The sequence below is a fragment of the Sinohyriopsis cumingii genome, chromosome 15 (genome assembly GCF_028554795.1).
Source record: "Sinohyriopsis cumingii isolate HCF-2022 chromosome 15, ASM2855479v2, whole genome shotgun sequence".
NCBI lineage: Eukaryota > Metazoa > Mollusca > Bivalvia > Unionida > Unionidae > Sinohyriopsis > Sinohyriopsis cumingii.
This window is the reverse complement of record NC_142975.1, coordinates 122,899,858-122,921,119: the sequence shown is the minus strand read 5'-3', so window position 1 is coordinate 122,921,119 and position 21,262 is coordinate 122,899,858. Positions and strand designations below refer to the sequence as shown.

The 21,262-nt window shown below is 35.1% G+C and overlaps 1 protein-coding gene across 1 annotated transcript; it reads right to left on the bottom strand.

Moving 5' to 3' along the window:
- Window positions 1-770: 770 nt before the first annotated feature.
- LOC149782644 (uncharacterized) lies at window positions 771-4,092 on the bottom strand. The gene is made up of 2 exons (XM_089934903.1): window positions 3,974-4,092; window positions 771-3,491 (listed from the first exon to the last, which is right to left on the bottom strand). Exons 1-2 carry the CDS (start codon window positions 4,022-4,024, stop codon window positions 2,943-2,945), a joined length of 600 nt encoding a protein of 199 aa, XP_089791029.1. The 5' UTR covers window positions 4,025-4,092; the 3' UTR covers window positions 771-2,942.
- Window positions 4,093-21,262: the final 17,170 nt, after the last annotated feature.

Below are 21,262 nucleotides of genomic sequence, written 5' to 3'. Positions count from 1 at the left end.
TTCCCAAAATTACACAACCAAAGAAACACCTTTACGTCCCAGTGTTTCGAAGCCCGACTGAGAGATCTCTCTCTAAGCATCATATTAAATCTAAGTAATGCGCGATTTCGGAAATGCCTAATTGCGAAATAGAGGATCACGCGATCAGGTTTACATATATATAAAAAATCACATAGCCCCTGTACGTCCTTGATAAAAACCAATCATTTTACTTAAAGAATAAAATAAAAAAGTTGTTTACTTCAATAGAACTATTTACAAGATTAGGATCACGTATTCAATACAGCCTCGATCTCATCCTGATTATTCCCACAATAAAAATAAATTTTAAAATAACTTGTTCACGTGACTGTTACTGATTTTGAATTAAGGTCGGGAACCAGGTCAGCCCTATATGTTTACAGAAATGAACAGTCAAGGTCAAACTATTTTCTGGAAAAAGTATCGAGTTTCTAGTAAACAGAACTACATTATTTTAACATATAATGAAATTTAAGAAAAAGAAAAAGATTTTAAAACTTGCAAACAATTAAAGCAGATATAAATTAAATAAAATATACATAATAACTTTTTATCTTCACGAAACCACACAAATCCAAATGTGCTAAATGACTAATGGCAGTCTATATACTAGCTCCCCGGAGTGGGCACCTAAAGAAACAAGACGAGATGAGCATAACAGAATAAAACTTTATTGGAAACAAATCACATGTGAATCAAGTACATCGAAAGTTCTATTATAAATGTTGAAATAAAAATAAGAGGGTGCAGAGAGGAAAGAACGCATTGACAGAAAACCACAGAGAGAGAGAGAGAGAGAGAGAGAGAGAGAGCATGACTTATTTAAACATTGGTTGGAATTTAAAATCAACAAATGTAGCCACACAGACACTGGATGAATGCATGTGCATAACAGAACCATGCAAACATCCCACGTAAAAATAGTACACTCAACTTACACTTTGGACACATTATTAACGATAACGTGAACCGTAAAGATTCAAACGCGGATAAACATGAAACAGATAAGATTCTGGACAGAGTTGGCCAACTAAGAGAAGGTTGCCGGACAACAACGCATCAACCCTGGTTACCCATCAATGCCTTCATAGACTGAGGTGTGGGGGTGTGGGGGTGTGGGTGACTGATCGGACTACAAACTACCATAGAAAAAGTGAAATTGTTAGATTAACCATCATGTTAAAAAAACGTGTCGACGTATAAGACACCTTCCATTAGCAGGACTGCTGGCGAGTTACAAGTATTATAAAAAGGAGATTTAAGCTAATGGCGTTTGGTATAAAGAAGCATTATTCCATACAATTGCTTTGTCTTAAAGTATTTTATTGCTTCTTTGGGATCACAAAGTTGATATCTCTTGCAAAGGCATTGAATAAGAAAGATTATTTTTAATTCTGCTATAATATTAGGATAAAAAGAACATGTGCTATGTTAACACAAGAAATTGTATTTTACATCCAATCTATTTGAGGTATTACTCATCGACAATAGGATGTAGAGCACGAAATCACTTTAAATCTAAGTATACATTACAGATTTAATCTGTCTGTCTGTCTTTTATATGAATGTATGGAGTTGTCTCTGTTAAAAGAAAACAAAAACAAAAAACATTAAGATTTGTAGATGATCATACTTTCTACACGAAATCCTGAAAGGTGCATAATACCTGTCAGGTGAAAATTTACCTTCGATTGTCAGTGGTGGATTTAATTCACGATTTCACACTCCTGCAATACAAAAGTCTACGTCCATTTGCATAACAAATACGGCTTTTCTCTGTGACTTTCCTCTTTCTTAATAGTGTGGTAGTATTGATATTGGCGATCTTGTTCCGTTGATTCATGTGCAGTGGGCAGATTGATATAGTATTGCTTACGAAAATAAAACTAACGTTCCATGAAATGAGCACAGACATCCACCTTGATTGACTATAGAAAATGACCGCTGTATCAAGGTTGACATTAAGAAGAATAAGCAACCAAATTAAAAAATAAAAAATAAAAGCTTACAAGTCAGTCTATATCAACGTATTTATGATTTCTAACACCCTCAATGAATCGTATCAAGTGGTGCTTGTAGATAAAAAGGACCGTGAAGAAAAAAATAAAAATGTATATGAACAAGGATCAAGATCACTTTAAGGCACAAATAGATCGTATCTACTTTATAACGTATGATATACCACAATCTAACAGATCTTTATAACCCTTGCCATCCACGTCAATACATGCAAAGTATAGAATTGTTTATGAATTTATAAATTTTTGAGGGAGGGGAATAGGAAAAGACAAACTGACGGCACAGGATCAGGTAATATTCAATAACTTGAAATTGTACGGTAAATGTCATCTTACGGGCATGAGGAAGGCTTTTCTCCACCCCTTTATTTTATAAAATAAAGTCTTTTCAAGTACTGTAGTTTCAAATGGATTTGTTTCTTATCATTTATATTCTTCGAAAGAAAAGCTTCTTGACCAAAATGGTCAATATGCTAGAATCTAATGCAACGTGATGGTGAAAAAAAAAAAGAAATTTTATTAACAATAGAAAGTCATTTCATAGGTCCACGACATGCACATATCCAGAGATATTCGAGGGATGCCGCTTCTTTATCAAATTCAGACATAGGACATAACATTCCAGAAATTGCAGCAAAATACATCAGTGTAGACAGCTGGCGAATGGCCTTTACACGAATCTAGACATGGGACGTACATTCCACAAATTGCGAAAAAAATCCATCAGTGTAGATAACTGGCAAATGGCATGTTAACACTGATATCTTCTTTAAGATGTAGTTCACCCGCTCTAAACTCAGCTGTAGTAGATTTCAAATTGTCTTTGTTCCTTGCTTAAAGTTAAAAATTGTTGACACCAACAAGAACATTGAAATTTAATATGAACTAAATACTAATTTTGACTCACATGGAATGATGGTATCTTTCCGCGGATAAATTCCCTTTGCATTCTCTGTGTCTGCGCCTTTCATCCCGAGTTGGACACCCACAGTCTCGAAATTGTCCACTTAGTTTCAGTTCTTTTGGAACTGGCAGAGATCCTCTTCCCAGAAGTTGTGTGCTTTTCGGTCTGTTCCACAAATTGTAGAAACAGGAAATGTTGGTACCACAGAGACTTTCGCTACTGCTGTTGCTTGGAATTTCATTGCGGTTTAGGTCGACTCGAATCTCTGGAGCAGAGTACCTTCTGAATTGATGTAATTTCATGATTTCCATACGTAAACCAGAATCCGAGGATACTGTGGCAGATTTTATTCGCCTTCCATCATCTGATGCGGCCTCAAAAGATTCATCTATTGGACGAAGATTGTGTTTGTACAACGTAATGTTTTCTTCTTCGTCTACACCAAGGATATGCTGACCGAGCTCAAATATGTTTTCTCCATCAGAGGTTTTTATTTCTTTCAATGACTCTGTGTTTTTTCTTTCGTGGTCGGAAAGAGATTTTTTGGGCTAATAGAAAACAACGAAGAGAGATTTTAATTTTGAGAAACAGCAAAAGGAAGTAAATGCATTTAGCTTTCTGCAAAAACAGAGGTCATTGACTGGAATGGAAGGTTTTTACTTTTTGTCTGTTACTTGTCAACATTTTTCAATAGTTAGCCCTTCTTCAGATAATATTTTATCTTTAGTTTAGGCTTGGTATATTCAGCAATTGAATTCATTTTATAAATAATGTTTTTATTTTTAAGCGTATTATGTTGTAGTTATAACCGAAATGTGTTTTGTTAAATGTCACTGGATACTTAAAACAATTTATGTATGTATAACTATGCACGTATTGCAGCATATACCCGTGTACCAATTATACATTCATATTAGCACGTTATTTGCACGTATATGATGCACTGTACGTATGTATGCATTACAATTCAATTAATGAAAGTTTTCATTAAAAATATTGGTAAAACTTATAAGGAGAAAGATTTATTTACCTTCGGCCTCCCTAGACTGCTATGAGACATCCTATATACCACATATATCATACAGAAGATCTCGATGAAGAACGCCTGTGTCTGACAATGGTTAGAGAGTTCAGAGTCAGTGCCTTTTGCTCGTTTACCTTTAAATTATTGTGTACTTTAGATTCTTTTGAAAAGTATTTATATTGATAAATAATACATTTGATCAAACCCTTGGGTCAAATAAGCAATCTTTTAACGTCTGTGCCTTCTGTGCTTGGTTCATGGAGCATGAAATAAACATGAACAGCAGCTATTTATGAATGCAGACAGCTAATTTTGGTACAAAGCCACCCTAAAAAAAATATAGTACTTACACACCTCCAGTCAACCAGTATTAGTTGTCAAGAGTTCTATATTGTTTACTCATCATCGATACATCGCTAGACATCGATGACTCAATCTGTCGAACATTAAAGAAGAACCACCCTGTACAGTCGAAAAGGCGACGTGATGATCGTCAACAATTTTTCTCACAAAAGTACGTATGAATAATCGTAACTCCATAACCTTTTCACAGACGAAAACATGATTTAAGTTCAAAGTGCAAAATGATTAGAAAAATAAGTTGCCCAAATTAAACTCCTTTCAGGTTCGCTGTCCATTGCTAAAGTGCAAGTTATACGGTCTGGAACATTGGTGCCATCGTAGTAGTGAAGAAACAAAATCGCAAAAACTTAAATTTTGCTTTTGTTAACTTTCTCTACATTTTTTCTTTCTCCAAAGGTGTGTTAGAACAAGTTTTCTCTGAAAATCAGTCTGGTTTCACAGCTACAGACAATAATTGAAAAACACCGTGTTTTTTTTCTTCTTATTTTCACGCACAGATGTCGCGCTAGTGCGCGCTATTATTCCACGGAGGAATAGGTTAAGTTTGTTTGGTTTTTACAGCAATTTTATCACATATTGACATCAATATCATGGCCAGCAAATGGGTAGCTAAGTGTCTTTCCCAAGAACACAGCGACGCAGCTTGTTAAGGTTGGCACGGGCGGGTATCAAACCAGCCACCTTTGGATCACGAGTCCGACTATCTCCAGACTGAGCTATCGCAGCTCTCTTGTGCGGAGGAAGTATAATCTCTTATTGCATTTTCTGCCTTACATTATGCAGCTCAAATATTCTTTGTTCGATTACATAATGATTTATCTTTCGTCCATGGGATATTTTATCAAGATAACTCGGCTTTTCAATTTTCATTTCTGTTTCTTGTTTCTTTCATTTTTGAACAAAATGGATGATTAAATTAAGGAGATAATCATAGTGTCACAGTATTCTGATAATCCACATCGTTACGTGAAGCAGTACAACATTCCCTATACTTAGTCTGTTTAAAATACATTGTTCTTTTTTCGACCAAAGACATCGGATAGTTTTAAAACACACTCTGATTTGATAACTTTTCCATCATCTCTTTTCTTTACAAGGAAAAGTTATAATCACTTGTGTGTGTGTGTGTGTGTGTGTTAATGTAAATTTTGCTTTCTGACCACCACAACTATCGATCTGTTTTGAACGCCGAAGTTCCCACCATGGCTACATTACAAAAGTATGCCATGTCGACATTTTTGGTCGACCTCTGTAGCATGATGCATATGATGTATGCAAAATGATTTCTATGGGGATAGAATAGCTTTCGATCATTGTTCCTCAGTTATATGAGGTATCATGGAACCAATTGTTTTTCCATAGACCTCAATGATAATGTTTTGTGAAATAAATATACTTTCTATCCTACCTCAGCATGCATGTCACACACTGTCATATTGAACAATGTTAGATTGTTAATTTGACAAGGACAAAACCAGGTATCCCATTGCATTTAAGAGAGATAACTCTGCTGGAACTAGACAGGGGTAAGAGTTATCTAGCCACAACAGTCACATTTTCAGCCATTTGTACCACATTAAAAAAATCATAAAAAATACAAAATATGATCTAGATAGGAATTAACATAATCTCACATATTGTCAATAGGCTTAACTTTTGTTAAAGCATAACAGAAAGTACAACTCTTACAAATGCACCAATCACAGCTAGTGTTGTTCTTTATTTCTGATGACGATGTTCATTATACCTTAAGCTCCACCCACCTGGACTCGCGCATTTGGTACCGTTATACCATGACCACTGAACACGTGACATCATTTGGCAAAAAAAAAAAAAAAAAAAAAAAAAAAAAACTTACAAGCATGCGCGATGGCGACTATTGTAGCTTTTGCTGATTTAATTTCCGATCTAGAATCGTGATGTGCCGTTTTTCGATGATATCGGAACGCATGAGCAGCACAAAGGGAGAACATTTTTACGTTATAACTTCCGACTCTACAATTGTAGTTTTATTGAACAACAAAGCACAAATGGAATAGTAATTGTCTATTAACATGACTTACTATAAAACTATTCTAGCTTGCAGAAGAAGAAAGAACACGAATTAATACATATCTACCTATCTATCTGTCTGTCTATCTCTCTCTCTCCCTCCTCCCTCCCTCCCTTTCTCTCTCTCTCTCTCTCTCTCTCTCTCTCTCTCTCTCTATATATATATATATATATATATATATATATATATATATATATATATATATATTCACGCAGACAGAAAATAACTACAAAACATTTTTAAAGATAAATAAATGTCGAAGTCTGAAATAGTGATATCATAATGAAGCTTTCAGACGCCAAAGAAACCATAACAGCCGCAGATAGGAAGATAGAACACCCAATCAGTCAGTTGATCCATCAAAGAGCATTTCGTTCCAATGAACAAATAAAAAAAATATAAATAAATATTTTCCGTTAAAACTTAACAATAAATGTGCAAGACAATTATCTATCTTGTATATATTTAACAACTTCTCGAAGAAAATGAGGCACAACAATTGTCAAATTAAAACTGAGCAATTTGACTTTATGTTTGTAAGAAAGTTTCACGAGCCCTGATAGAAAGGTCTTGCAAATCAAGTTAGTGGTAGAAAATCAGCTTCGCGCCTTCATATAGAACACCCTGCATGTTGACACCGATGTTCATCTCCAGCCTTTCTTGTATCCTGATTGGAATGTTTCAAAAATAGAAATATATCTCAGGAATATGACTGTTTTAAAGTCTTCGGCACTACAGAAGCCTTCCCGTGTAATTTCAAAGGCTTACGTGACTCTAATTAAATTGCATTTTCCTATCTTTCTAACACATTATACAAACATCCTATTTTTTATGTTTTACTTTTTCTTCAGATAAGTTCACTTAAAATCCATGTGCTTATGGACTAACACCATACAGAGCACATACTGTTGAAAATGTTTTTATAGGCATAAATAGCCTAATATTTACGTTATTGTCATATGAATACTGAGTTTATATCAAGAAGAAAAAAATGCATCTATAGTCTATAATGTTTACACGGGACGTTAAATCAATACAAAAAGAACCTATTTATAGATTCAAACCGCTAACTCTAACATAAAGGGGCTATTTATATAAAACATTTCAAACCGCAACATAAATATACACTGATAAGTACTGTTGGGAATTAAATACGGGCACCTCTTACTTAACATCCTGTTTACAGACCTTTTTGTTAATGGTCATTTGACAGATTTGAAAATTATTGCTTGTATTTATTTATTTATTTTTTACTGTCAACAGGTGCATTGCTTCCATAATGTATATAAAGGAAAATTGTCCTCTAAACTTCTGCTCTCTTTTAATAGAGTTTTATTCGAGAAAAGTTTCCATTTTAGGGACAGAAGTAAAATTCATTATCATAGAAAACTGCACCAACCGTCTAGTAGATTTTATACGTCAGAATTCAAGACACACTGACTCACCTGGTCTTAAATTAATTAAACATTAAAAGCAAGACGGACTGTGTGTTTGTGTGTATGTGTGTGTGTGTTTGTGTGTATGTGTTTGTGTGTGTATGTGTATGTGTGTGTGCGTGCGTGATTTGCATTTTTATCGTAGCTTTAACAATTTTTCAACCACATCGCTACATGTCTGCAGTGTGGCAGTTTATAGTGATGTCTAGAACTGGGGCATCATGCACAGACATGTAACATTATGTCCCACCCAGTCTCATTATCCTGACAACAGGCCGACCGGTCCTAACAGTAACCTCTTAATAGCACTATTTTAATAAGTCTGTGGTATGGTTTGGTAGGGGTTCGAATCTGCGACCTCCCTTATCCTAGGCGGATGTTCCAACCACTAGACCACCGGTCAATAGTAATACTGACATTTTACTGGACAATTTGAGATAAAATGTAGAATTTATAAAGTTATCGGTGGCAGAACAATACAATTTTAAGTTCTATCAACTATGATATTATCAAATATATCTGCAATTTGTTTTGTTTTTTTAAAATGGGGGGGGGGATAGGAGTGGTGGAAAACTATGATATATAATGATCTAGGTTTTAGTAAACGTCTAAATTCTATTACTTGAAACGTTCTGTGATTTCCAGACACAGCCAAATGTCATCACGGACATATGTTAGATGCGTGTCATATGAACCTTTTCAGATCTAGTTTAGTCACTCGTACAGTTTTGTTTAAAAATATTTATGGTGAACAAGTTTTAAAAAGTTATAAACCACACTGTATTTACAACAGTTTTTAAAATTTTCCAACAGGTGTTGTGTGAGGTGGAGTTCGTCATGAAACCCAGAAAACACTGACGACTTTCGCAAGAGGACCTCTGAACCTTGTATGTACTGAATCGAACTCAAACAATGGCGCGAGAAAAGCGCCTGGCTGCTTTGTCATCTGGGTTCTCAGATAATATAATCACCGCTCATGAACTGAACTGGTTTAATGTCTTTCCTACTAGCTGATCTTGCATCCATAGCAGTGATTGTTGCCTAATAGACTTGCATAGAATCATGAAAACTTCCATTTGAATGTTTTGTAATTTCATGTTATTTACCAGCGCAACGGAATATTTTCACCGGAAATTGTGTTGAGGCATATAGTAAACATAATCGTAATTATCTAAAACAGTAAACTTCTTCACCATTGCTATGGTCTAATGTAGTATTTGGAGGATAACCTAAGTTTTCACTTTTAAAGTTTGCACATCTTCCTTCATTGCTGAGTATACATCGTATATGAGCAGATTCTCACATTAGTTCGACTGTGTGATACGGTCAACGTCCAACGAAACCTTTGAAATAAATCACTGCGCACATGTGGCGTGTATATTTAGATTTTCCATGTGAAACAAAAATACCAATTCACACCATGTTTAATAAGGTTTTAGCTGGACTTTTAGAACGAATTCCTTCCGTCACCAAACTTCTACATTTAAGCGAGGTTTTTATGTATACATGCATTCTACAACTCATACAACCGTACAGATTACACCCTTTAGTCTGTTTTTAAAGAATCATATGTAAGGGAATTAAGTGGGGAACAAAATCATATGTAAGGGAGTTAAGTAAAGAACAAAATCATATGTAAGGGAGTTAAGTCGAAAACAAAATCATGTGTAAGGGAGTTAAGTAGAGAACAGAATCATGTGTACGGGAGTAAGGAAAAGAGCAAAATCAACTGTAAAGGAATTAAGGGGGCTGAGGCCAGTTTTTATGTACAAATTTAATGCCGCAATCAACGACCTAGTATTAAAAAAATCATTAAAAATTCAAATACACAAGTGAGGTCAAAAAGGTCCATAATTTTTTATACATATATTAAAACAAAGCATAAGAATATTATCCACTTGACAAAAGAAGTCAATGGCATTTCATAGCAGAAGAAGTTTATGCACCCCAACCCAAATTTCTACACGGAATTTTCATGTCCGAATGTCATTTTTGACACCATGGGATGCTCACAGTGCAAACAGAAGCCCTTTTCCAAGATGACAATTCTGCAAAACAGTGTGTACTAAACAGTCTGATTCAATTGAAAATAGTTGTCATCCAAGCCGTTTTTGAGATATTCTACTTGCCCCAAACCCATGTGTTTGCTGCTATGGGAGGCTAGCTTTTCTTCCTAGCCGACTCTTGGTAGTTCACTATCAACATGCTGCAGAGTAACTATGGAAGGTGTACATGCCTGGCATCAATTTCAAGAATAACACAAGCCCGAAAAACCTAGTTCACCAATATATCCATATCTTTAAATAGTAAACAATAATAGCTGCAAGAGTCATACCTTAGCCTTAAGTTAAGAAATTTGCCAGGGGCCAATTTACGAAACTGGTGCCTGCCACCTTAAGCAGAGTACAAAATCATATGTAAGGCAGTTAAGCAGAGAACAAAATCATGGTTTCTGCACCTCCACTTTCAACAACATATTTAGTTTTCACAGAATGTAAAGATTATGCCATAGGTGTACACATACAATATACACACCCCTACCCTGTCTGTAGGTAGGGTGTTGAGGATGGAAGGGGGCGGAAGGGGGGTATTGCCCATTTAGATACACCCTTTCTTCCAACAATATTGTTCTGCCTCTGAAAGGTGAGACAATTTTTGGGCCGAATGCTGTGTGGAACCTACATCTTGCAATAACGTTTCGCTGCAAAATGCAGTTGTGGTTTTGGTCGATGAATAATGTTCGGTTTCCATTGTGATACAACATAATGCGAAATTATGTGACTTTTACGCACGTTTGTAAAAATAAAATATTTGTCATAGCAACCTTGTTACTCCTGAACGAGTCTGTTCGGTCAGATAGGTAATAAAATCATTAAGAAAGCAAATTTTAGACTCCCTAAAAATAATGCTCGATACTGGGTCTTTTCAATCGGAGTAAAATCGCTATTGATAAAATAACAGATTTAACTTCGTCTGAATTTCAGTATGCTCTACCGAAACTAAACTCACCTATACGATGCAAAAGTTTCTGAATAAATGAGAAATATATTCATGACAAAATATGCGCAATTAATGTAACTTTCATTCCGTTCCAAATTTTTCGGAGAAAGTGCCTTTCCTCAATATATTTTCATTTCTCAAGCAATGCGCATGTGGAAAACGCATTTATTTGATACTCATTGACTTCGGGATGAAACTTTGTATGATAGTAGCTACTAATAGTAACCCGCAAAAAGCCATCAGATTTGGTGATGAAATTTTGTATGATAGTAGCTATTAATAATAACGCACAAAAGCCATCAAATTCATTTTAACATGGACTAAATCCTAGCGTGAATACCGATGTGGTAAAAAGCGCAACAGCAGAAGCTAATACACAGTCTGGAATCATTCGTCAAAAGTAGAATACAAAGATAATAAAGTAAATAAGAATTATGCAGACAAGTCTATATTACCTCTTAGTAGAAACGATACAGTTTCGAAATCAAACAAGTATGTATTACTATGTCTAGGGTTGCGGAAGCTCCCACAATTTACTTTTTTTTAAAATTTATTAACTAGCTAGTTACTAATCAGCCAGTCTCTGATCTATTTTGTTGTTTCATATTATCCGTTTAGGACATTTGCAAATAGCAAGGTAACTAATGCACAAATTAACAAAAACATGATCAGCTATTTAAAAAAAAAATAATTCCGGCTGTTGTAAAAATCGACCTCATTGTACTACTAATTAATTATCCGAGGTAACGCCTATGCTGTTCATTCTTAAGATAAATTAAATAAATAGTCAGCAATATGTTACATAACGTTTAACAAATTAATTTGTCAATAATCGAACCACCTCTGCTGCCATCGCTACTACGGATTGTAAGTCCGTGTATCAACGTTGCTATGGTGAGAGCAAGAGTTGTTGCTATAACACCAATAGTTGCAAAACCAATAGTAATTGTTACATGTTTTCCCTTGGACATCCGTTTTGAACTTTCATCTGATGGCAATATTTCTTTAGTATTGGAGAGAATGTCTGTTCTAAAATGGCCAGCTATTTGTGCTCTTTTACATTTATAACATAGTAATATCTCATTTAATTGAGATTTTTTAGACGGATCATTTCTTTGACAATATCATATTTTCTTTTTTTATATTGTCTTTGGCAATGACAAGGTCTTTTCATTATTAATATTTTGAATTTATAAAATTAGTTTCTATCATATCCTCTTTCTCATCTTCATCAATAAACAACTTTTAAACATTTCCTTCTTTAGTCATAAATCTTTCTGGACTTTTCTTCTCAATTTAATTCAATTTGCCAAGGTAGTTCAGTTAGGAGAGCATAATCCAAAGGTAGCTGGTTCGATACCTGCCCAAGCTAGCATGGTCGACTGCTTCAGTGTGTTCTTGGAACAGCTGTGTTCACTTTCTTCGGCATGATATGGCTGGTAATGTGTTAAACGTAGGTTTACACCAACAAAACAATCGTTTAATTTGATTCGTAAAATCAATAGTCCCCTTATATGTCTGTTATATCGTTTCAAGATTCGAACAAATCTATTTGTAGAATACCTCCCGTATATGTTGCATTTTTGAATTATATTTATATGTGGTTATTTTATCATGTTGGGATGTTTTCTCCCACAGACCTTACCTTTCCTTCTTTCCTTCGACCGCTCCGGTGGTCTAGTGGTTAGAGCGTCCGCCTCGGATGCGAGAGGTCGTGGGTTCTAACCCCGGCCGAGTCATACCAAAGACTTGCAAAAATGGTACTAACAGCTACCTCGCTAGGCGCTCAGTATTAAGATGTTAGTGTTAGGACTGGTCGGCCTGGTGTCAGGATAATGTGACTGGGTGGGACATGATGCTACATGCCTGCGGCATGATGCCCCAGTGCTAGACATCACTATAAACTGCCACACTGGAGACATCGTAGCGATATGACTGAAAATTGTTAAAGCTACGTTAAAAATCCCAATCACACACACACTCCTTCTTTCCTTCTCTTTTTCAAACCTGGAACGTCTGTCTACCCCTTTTACTACATATAGTGCTAAAATATTTGTTTGGGTTACCAATTAGAAAAAAGTTGAATACCAGCATTAAGAAATGTTAAACGATGTTTTACTTTGTTTGTTGGTTGTTATGGTTTATTTAGCTTATTCGCTTCTACAGTTACTTAAATTTATGATTGATATCTTCTTTGTACTCATAATTGTTGAATTATTGGAGTAGGGCCAGGAATATACTTTAGAGTAGGAGCAGAAAAGGATGATGATGAGGATATAAAGAGGAGGATCGTGTTCTTTATGAGGTTCATGAGGAGGTTCTAGAATCCTGTAACCATTATACATTATTTAAATAAATTAAAATCAACTTGAGCAAGAGCTGCGCTTTTTAAAATCTTAACAAGGTATTGATGTCAGTACTATAAATGAAAGCTGAATAACAGAAGCATACAAGCAGGAATTGCATATCGTATTCCATGTGCGTCAGCAGTTTTGTAATCGGTTGTTTCGTAAAATTGTATATTTTGTTTCGTTATTTTGCAGAAGTCGCCTGTTTTAACGCCAATGAACATATAATCCGTGCCAGTCATTAATAACTTCATTTAAGCACCATTTTGGCTCTTTAGTTTATTGTACTCAGATTCACGCATCAGCTAATTTCGGCCAATTTTATTAACATGCCATTTCATGTCTTTTGAAAAGTTTCATATATATACTCATATTAGTGTACTTCTTGCACATTAAATATATACTGAAGATAAACTTATTTCGTTTGATCAGTTCCTTTTTTTACATTAGTTGTCTTTTGTTAAATCATCATTTTATTTTCAAATCACATCAGTATTTGTTAACTTAAAAACTCTTTTGCAAGGTCATTATTTGCTTTTGTCTCAAATTGATCTTGTACAATGTGTGATTTTAAGCACGGCTACTATATGAATCTTTAATAGTTTTATTCCTAACTGAGCATAAAAATTCAAACTGCGATAGTGGACGTAAAACTTCATACTTCATACTACGATAGTGAACATAAAACTTCAAAATGCGATAGTGAACATAAAACTTCAAACTGCGATAGTAAACATAAAACATCAAACTGCGATAGTGAGCATAAAACTTAATACTGCGTAGTGAATAATATTTTTTCTTTGCTGTTTAACGCATATAATAATTTTGACACTGCAGGTTTTGTACGCCTTTATCTTCGATAAGTTTATTGTGTAATGTAGATAAATCATCTTCTTTGGGACTTTGATTCTCTGGTGGAAAAAGAATGATTTTTAAAATAGTCAGTAAATGTGTTGGTCCTTTTAAATGCACATCAACAATATCACCTAATAAATTATCATCACTGCAAGATATTACATTTTCAATTTATTTTTGTTTTCTTCTTCGTCTGCCAATAACGTTTGTACCGGCTATTGGACCCATTAACGTCTGTACCGCCTATTGGATGGCACATGATCCCACCCGCACGAACTGTTGGTATTAGGCATACAATAACTTAATGATAGTATTCTCCATTATCTATCACGTGTTTATTCGGGTCTTTTTTATCGCTATATTATTCATGGTTTGTTTTATCATCTCGATTAGGTATAATTTGTCTTCTTCCTCCTCTGATTCAAAATTCAGACATTAAAAGTAATTAATTTTGCAGAAAAATATCGATAGAAGGTAAATTCAGTTTTCTTAAATATTTTGAAATAAATCCATATATTGATAGGGCTATATATTTTTTCACAAATCTAGGTTCCATACTTCTGTCACTGCCCAATGATTACGAGTTACGCGTTATTGTGCGCTTCATATATCTGATTTTGTTTATTATTGTTTCTATAAATTTATAGTCCCATTCGGTTTTTACCAAGGGGCTAGAGTTATTGGTCCATAAGACGATACCAATCTAAGAAAGCATATTTTTATTTCGAAATATTCTTGGTGGCTCTTCTCATTTTATGCAAGATTATCAATTATTAAATCTTTACTAAACGTATTTTGTATTATTGATACTACTTGATCCGGATAGCGTTTTGCTAATACTTTGACAACGGCACGATAACAGTATCCATATATATGTATATCGACTTGACAGCTCCGGTGGCCTAGTTGTTAGGGCGTCCGCTTCCCTTTTCTAATTATTAATCCTACCTGGCTAACATCGTGGATGTATAATCAGTCCTCATACAGGCTAAAACTTACTGTGTTAATATTTGAAATGGTACAATTGATTTATGCGCTATTTTTGTAGAGCAAAGTTTGTCAGGTCTGTTATTAGCAGTCACATTCACATGATTTACTCTTCATTAGATGTTGAAATATACATACTTCCTGTAAGAGATAGATACCGCCATGGAGCTATTGTCGTACAAAAAAGATTAGAAATGCAGCTTCAAAAATTATGTGTTCTGTGACTCTTGCTGCTATGGGCATGCTAAGAGTGATTAAGATCCAAACAAGACTGGCACACGGATAGCCATTCATATGTAGCGTTTACGGATTACAAGACTGGCACACGGATTACCATTCATATGTAGCGTTTACGGATTACAAGACTGGCACACGGATTACCATTCATAAGTAGCGTTTATGGATTACACGAGTTATATCCAAAGTTCTTAATTTACACTTCACTGCAATCTGTTTCCGCATTCGTGTATATGACCTTGTTTTAAACGTTATTTCAGTGTTTGAATTAACATTTGAATGTGTTTGTTTAGATCAGTGTGTGATAGATGTCAATTAACAAGTCTCTTCACTAAATATAACCCACAATAAAGAAAGAAAGAAAGAAAGAAAAAATGAATGAATGAATGAAAATCATCAACAGTAACACATTGGATATTAGCTATAGATCAATCGATTTTGATCTGGTACCCATGAGGGTGGAGGTAAAATACATAAATATTAGTTTATTTTAGTTTTTGTTTTAGCCTCTCTGTGTTTAAAGGAGACCAGAAACCAATGGAAATATAGAATAATAATAAAAGTACTATAGTAGAAAACCTTATTCTGAAGTATCATCTGCGACCGTAACGCCAATATTTAAATATGGGCATATCTTCTAGGAGCTGAATTTCCGTGACCTCGTATGCAAAATTTCCGCGCCTATTCGGTTACTTTTGGGATGTGACGTTATAGTAGCGACTCCAGCAGCCCAAGTGGGAGTTGCCAGAGTAAAAGACAATACCGTTTTGTGTTGCTTACGGGTGTAATAGAACATTAAGAAAAGCCTGATGACATAAAAAAAAAATCTTTTCCGAAAGATAAAGGCATAATGAAAGATTGGGTACATTATTACAAACGAGTCGATTTCAAAGCAACACCATACAGCACTATGTGCTTGTTACATTTCTCAAAGGAATGTTACGAGAGGGATCATGAAAAAATAGCAGCTCAAAGATACGCAAATGCTAGGCCTAGACTAAAAGTTGGCACTGTTCCAGACATACCTTTGGACATTTTAAATCCTGGGAAAAGTGTTAAATGTGTGAGTTACGAAAACGGGCAGAAGGACGAGTAAGTGACCATAAAATGCAGCAATCAATCCACATCTTTTATCTAAAAACAGCAGTGCTAAAAACAAATCTGATAGCCCGACACCCTGGGCCCCTTCTGGTTTTAGTTCCGGCCCATCCTGTATTCAAAGTGAGATGCCCGTCAGGTTTGTCGAAACAAAAATTGTTTGCCTGAGGAAACTTTGATCGCGCTGGTGAAATGAGTAAATGTATTTTCAAAATGTTGACATACATGCCTTAACACGGCACAATCTAAATCAAATCACCACTGTCCTAGGTGAAATTTAGATTTGATTTTAATCAAATGGAAACTTTGCTAAAAATAAGATTCTAAACCTGTCGTGTTTCGAGAAAACACAATTTTCAGTAAAAATTAAAAATTTATAATAAAAAAAATGCATTGTATACATGTAGTATGCATAAACGGTAATCTGTAATAATTGGAACTGATATAAAACTATTCCATGGGCAGTTTAAAAAGCAGCGATTAAAAAAAAGAGGTCAAAGTTTCACATTAACTGTCTGACAATAGAACGGGGGGGGGGACTACTGACCCCACCCCCTTGCCCCAATGTGCGACCGCCCATTTGACGTGCCTTTTCTCCCTGTGATACGCCTTATTATTCGCCCATGACAAGCCCCTCTTGCATATTCTGGTCAGTTCTGGCTAAATTGCAAAATAGCTACAGTTTTGATTTAAGTACGCAAATGATAAAGCCGGTGTGACTAATGAACATAATCCTTATCCTTGCATTGATCTTGTGAAAAGGACTGCCCTTCGGACATACTTCAAAGAAACCATGTTCGACAGTGTGTTTATGCGTAAGCACCAGCAATTGATTACCAAATAAACGATGCCTATTTTGTTATTACTTACGATGCCATAGACTTAATTTTAACAGTTCAAATATGCAGTCACAAGTTACTGTACTTGTGGCAACTGTTTTTCTCACGTTTTATGCCCCACCTTATATCCTTAGGTTTAAGTCTTAATGCATGTAACACTGTTTACTGAATAAAATATTTATTCAGAATTAGTTCTTTAGGGCCGCATATACTGCATGGTATATTTTGTTTTATTGCTTGTAATTTAATCATGATAATTAAACTTTTCATATACGGTAGAGGAATGTCAGGTGTTAACTGGCCGAGTTTCTTTGGCGGAAATGGAGATGCGATTTTGTTTGCAGTGAAAATTTCAAAGTGATCATTCATTTAAGCTAATTGGTGACAATTTTATTCTTTTAATTTTTTTAAATACTATAGTACTGTTGTAGTTGTTTAAAAAATCTGAAATTCACTTGAATAATGTTTATTCTTCACGTTCTATTTACTGAAGAAGAAAAAAAGAAGAAAAAAAAACTGTTGTATGATATTAATTATTTCGTCCAGTGCCGGTTTAGACGTGTGTGCGTGTGATTTGAATTTGTAACGTAGCTTTAACAATTTTTCAGTCATATCGCTACGATGTCTGCAGTGTGGCAGTTTAGACTGTGGGTTGCATACGTTATATTTAAAAATGGTTTGGGGTTGGGGTTTTTTCTTCTGACAAATTAAAATTGATAGACATAATGTAATAATCGTGACTTCGCTGCGCAAAATTGAGAGATATTACGAGATCGGGATGTAGATGAGGAAATACCCCCAAAATCGGGAGGTTTTTCTCCCGGCTTGACAGTTGACAGATATGAACTGTCCAGGCTTGTGGAATTTCATTCAGGACTTTAGTTTATTTAAGTCACCAGCTCGGGGCCTGTGCCTAACAAATTTCTTTTAGCACTTACCAGTACAGTACATAAACTATTATATCAGATTGCAGATTCAACTTTTGAATGTGCAACCCAAATGTGGTCTCCTGTGTGCCTCGCTCGCCAATGTTTATGTTTGTATTCGAGGACTGGCTGGTATAGCGTCACGGTACCACGTGATCTGTCGTCTCATCAAAACTCGGAAAAACTCGGCAATTTACGGAATCGTGGTATCTTCCACGCAATATAATCACTACCCGCTTACGATATTTCATTTATAAACATTGCAGTCGAATTAAAATCTGTAGAGAATTACATACGTAAAAGGACAATTTTGATTTCTAGTCTCCTTTAAAGTAGTTATCACTACAACCTATTTTCCAAGAGCGACTATCTGTAATCAAGTTTTGTCCAATTAGGTAACTGTTTCGATGTATGAGCATCAGTAAGTTATATAGATTTTTACACGGTTCCTTTGAAATCCATTTCACTTTTGACGTCTTCCAGAAGACAGCGTTTACAATCGTTAATAAACAGGACCATTTACCTTACCCCGCCAGCATAACGCTTCATTTGTATAAAAAAGACGATTTTCGGTAGTGTAGGCATGGATTGTTTTTATACGTAACATGTCTGTTAGCGTAGAAGTTTTGCGTCAGTGCCCACTTTGGACTAATTGGCTATAACTTGTTTCCGTCATAAACAGCAGCGGATTATCCCCATTTGCAAGAAAGACCGGTATAAACGCCTGCTGTAAATAATAATGATGCTTGGCGTGATTAATATTTCTTGAAAATCTTACAGTACATATGGTCAGAATGACAGAACGTGAAATATTCAAAATGCGAAAGTCAGAACAATCCTATCTCTGTTTTGTATGGCGTGTACATATTGGTTTCTCACAATCCTAGATCTGTATTGCATGGCGTGTAGATATTGGTTGCTCACAATCCGATTCTGCTTTCTTACACGTAGCAATTAATAGCTTTTACCGTGTTTAAACTGAAATTCATGAATTCCTTTAATATTTGAACATGCATGCTCTACAGACTGTATAGTTGCTATACATTGCAGTCTTTCCATTAAACTTATGTAATATTTTTAGATATCATGCTATACCGAAGCTAACTAAAAATTGCATACCAAGTCTTTAAGATACCACCTGAGTATCAACCAATGTTTTACGATCCGGCGCACAATTGGTTAGCTAAAAGACGGTATCATTCTTTATTTTTTAGAGATTATAACGTTAACACGTGTCTTAGTTACAGGATTTGAAATATATTTCAATGACATATTAGCTACATGCAAGATAATTGCTGGTATCCTCCATTAGTTTACGCTACATTTATGGAAACCGAAAATATGCATATATTTGACGCATGAATCAATGCATATAATGGCTCTATGAGAAATGAAATAAAATGTAAGAAAACACTGAGAAAACGCTTTCAACAAACTGTGTAACTCTTTAGCAAGGCAGCATCTCTACGTGTTTTCTCTCTTTCTTTTTTAGGCTGCATAAACAGAGATGTCAACTTTACATACATTATTCGATTTTACAACGCATTCTAACAGATGAAAACACCACCTCACCCCGACTGTGTTCTTCATGCCATCTTGGCCTGAACAGCAGGAGATAAACCAGAAAGCGGTGTGCACCAATATTTCAACAAGCTCGAGGTTTCACTTTTAGTTGCGTAATTAGCACCGACGTGCGTGGACATTACAGCTAAAAACGCCGTCATGGATCAGAAGGATTCAACAGTCTTTTGTTTTCTCTTCTTATTCTTCTCTGAGAATGGAGAATGCAATTGTATTTTTTTTTTTCTGCCAAATATCAGATGTTATTATGTAGTTTATTTTCTCGTGACGTCATCAAATGTGTGTACTTTTATGTCTGCCATTTTGATTCTCCAACCACGCAAACCCGCACCAAACAAGTATTCGCCCCAGAAGGTTATGAAGTCCCGCATCATTTTATGAGTAAGAATATCCTAATACATCATATTATGTTAGACGTATCAACCGCACGAGATCAAATGCGTGACATTTCCCTTTTTTTCTTCCAATAAAACAACACTGAAATCTTCAACCATCTTTGTTTTTCTTTCATAAATAAAACAGATCCACCAATAAACAGATGCATAAACAAATGAATAGAAAAAGAATTAGAAACATCGAACAACTGCCAATTTTCATGGGCTGAAATCAACCATTTGGTTATCGTTCAAAGTTAAAAAACCTATCGTTAACTTATAATTTCTTATTTCTGAAAGCATTTCAAGAATACCAGGTTTTGAAATTCGACACAGTCCTGTTCCGTTAGGCGCACATTTCATTTTAATACACTGAAGAAATATTCTTTCAATATGGCAATCTTGGGGACACTATACAAAATAATTGTTTAAACAAAAATCACAATGTCTGTTTGTCAGAAATAACTGCATTTATGTTGTATAGTAATATGCATGATAGGGATTCTACTTTAATATTCTGTCTTCGAACTTCCAGCTTTATTTTGTCTTTCGTGCTATAGGGGCACTTAATTTCGAGTACAAAGTTCATGTATCGTTTTGATGAAGTACATACGTTATCAACGATTAAATCAGATGTTTTTATCCTGAATTATCGAGATGTTGACTAAGGTTTCTTAGGGAAGCATAATGGTGACGCAACCTATCAGCTCGTCGCATTGTAGGTAATTGCGTATATAATCGTGACGTATGTGAAAACAACGGATTAGAACATAAATCAGTTTTATCTCATTGTATAACATGCACTGGAAAAGATATATTTATCAGTTAAAATGAGAGAAAATGATTGGTTTTCGTCAGAGCCACACTGGGTGTACGTGTTTCTTAATGAAACAGGAAATATGAAATATTTTGGTTCAGTACTTGGTAGAAAAGAATGTTTTGGATAAAAGTGCTTTCGTTTCGATCAGTAAGTCTGTATCAGACTTTGGTATAAAAGTGAAGAAATTAGAATTAAAGTACAATATGGAAATGGAGTTGAGGAAGCTTGAGCATCAGAAAAAAAGAAAAAGAGAAAGAAAGACAAATACAGCTACAATAAAAACAAATGCAGTTACAATTTGAGAAAGAGGAGAGAGAGACAGGAAAGAGAGAAAGAAGAACAGATGCAAATGCAGTTAGATAAAGAAGAAAGAGACGA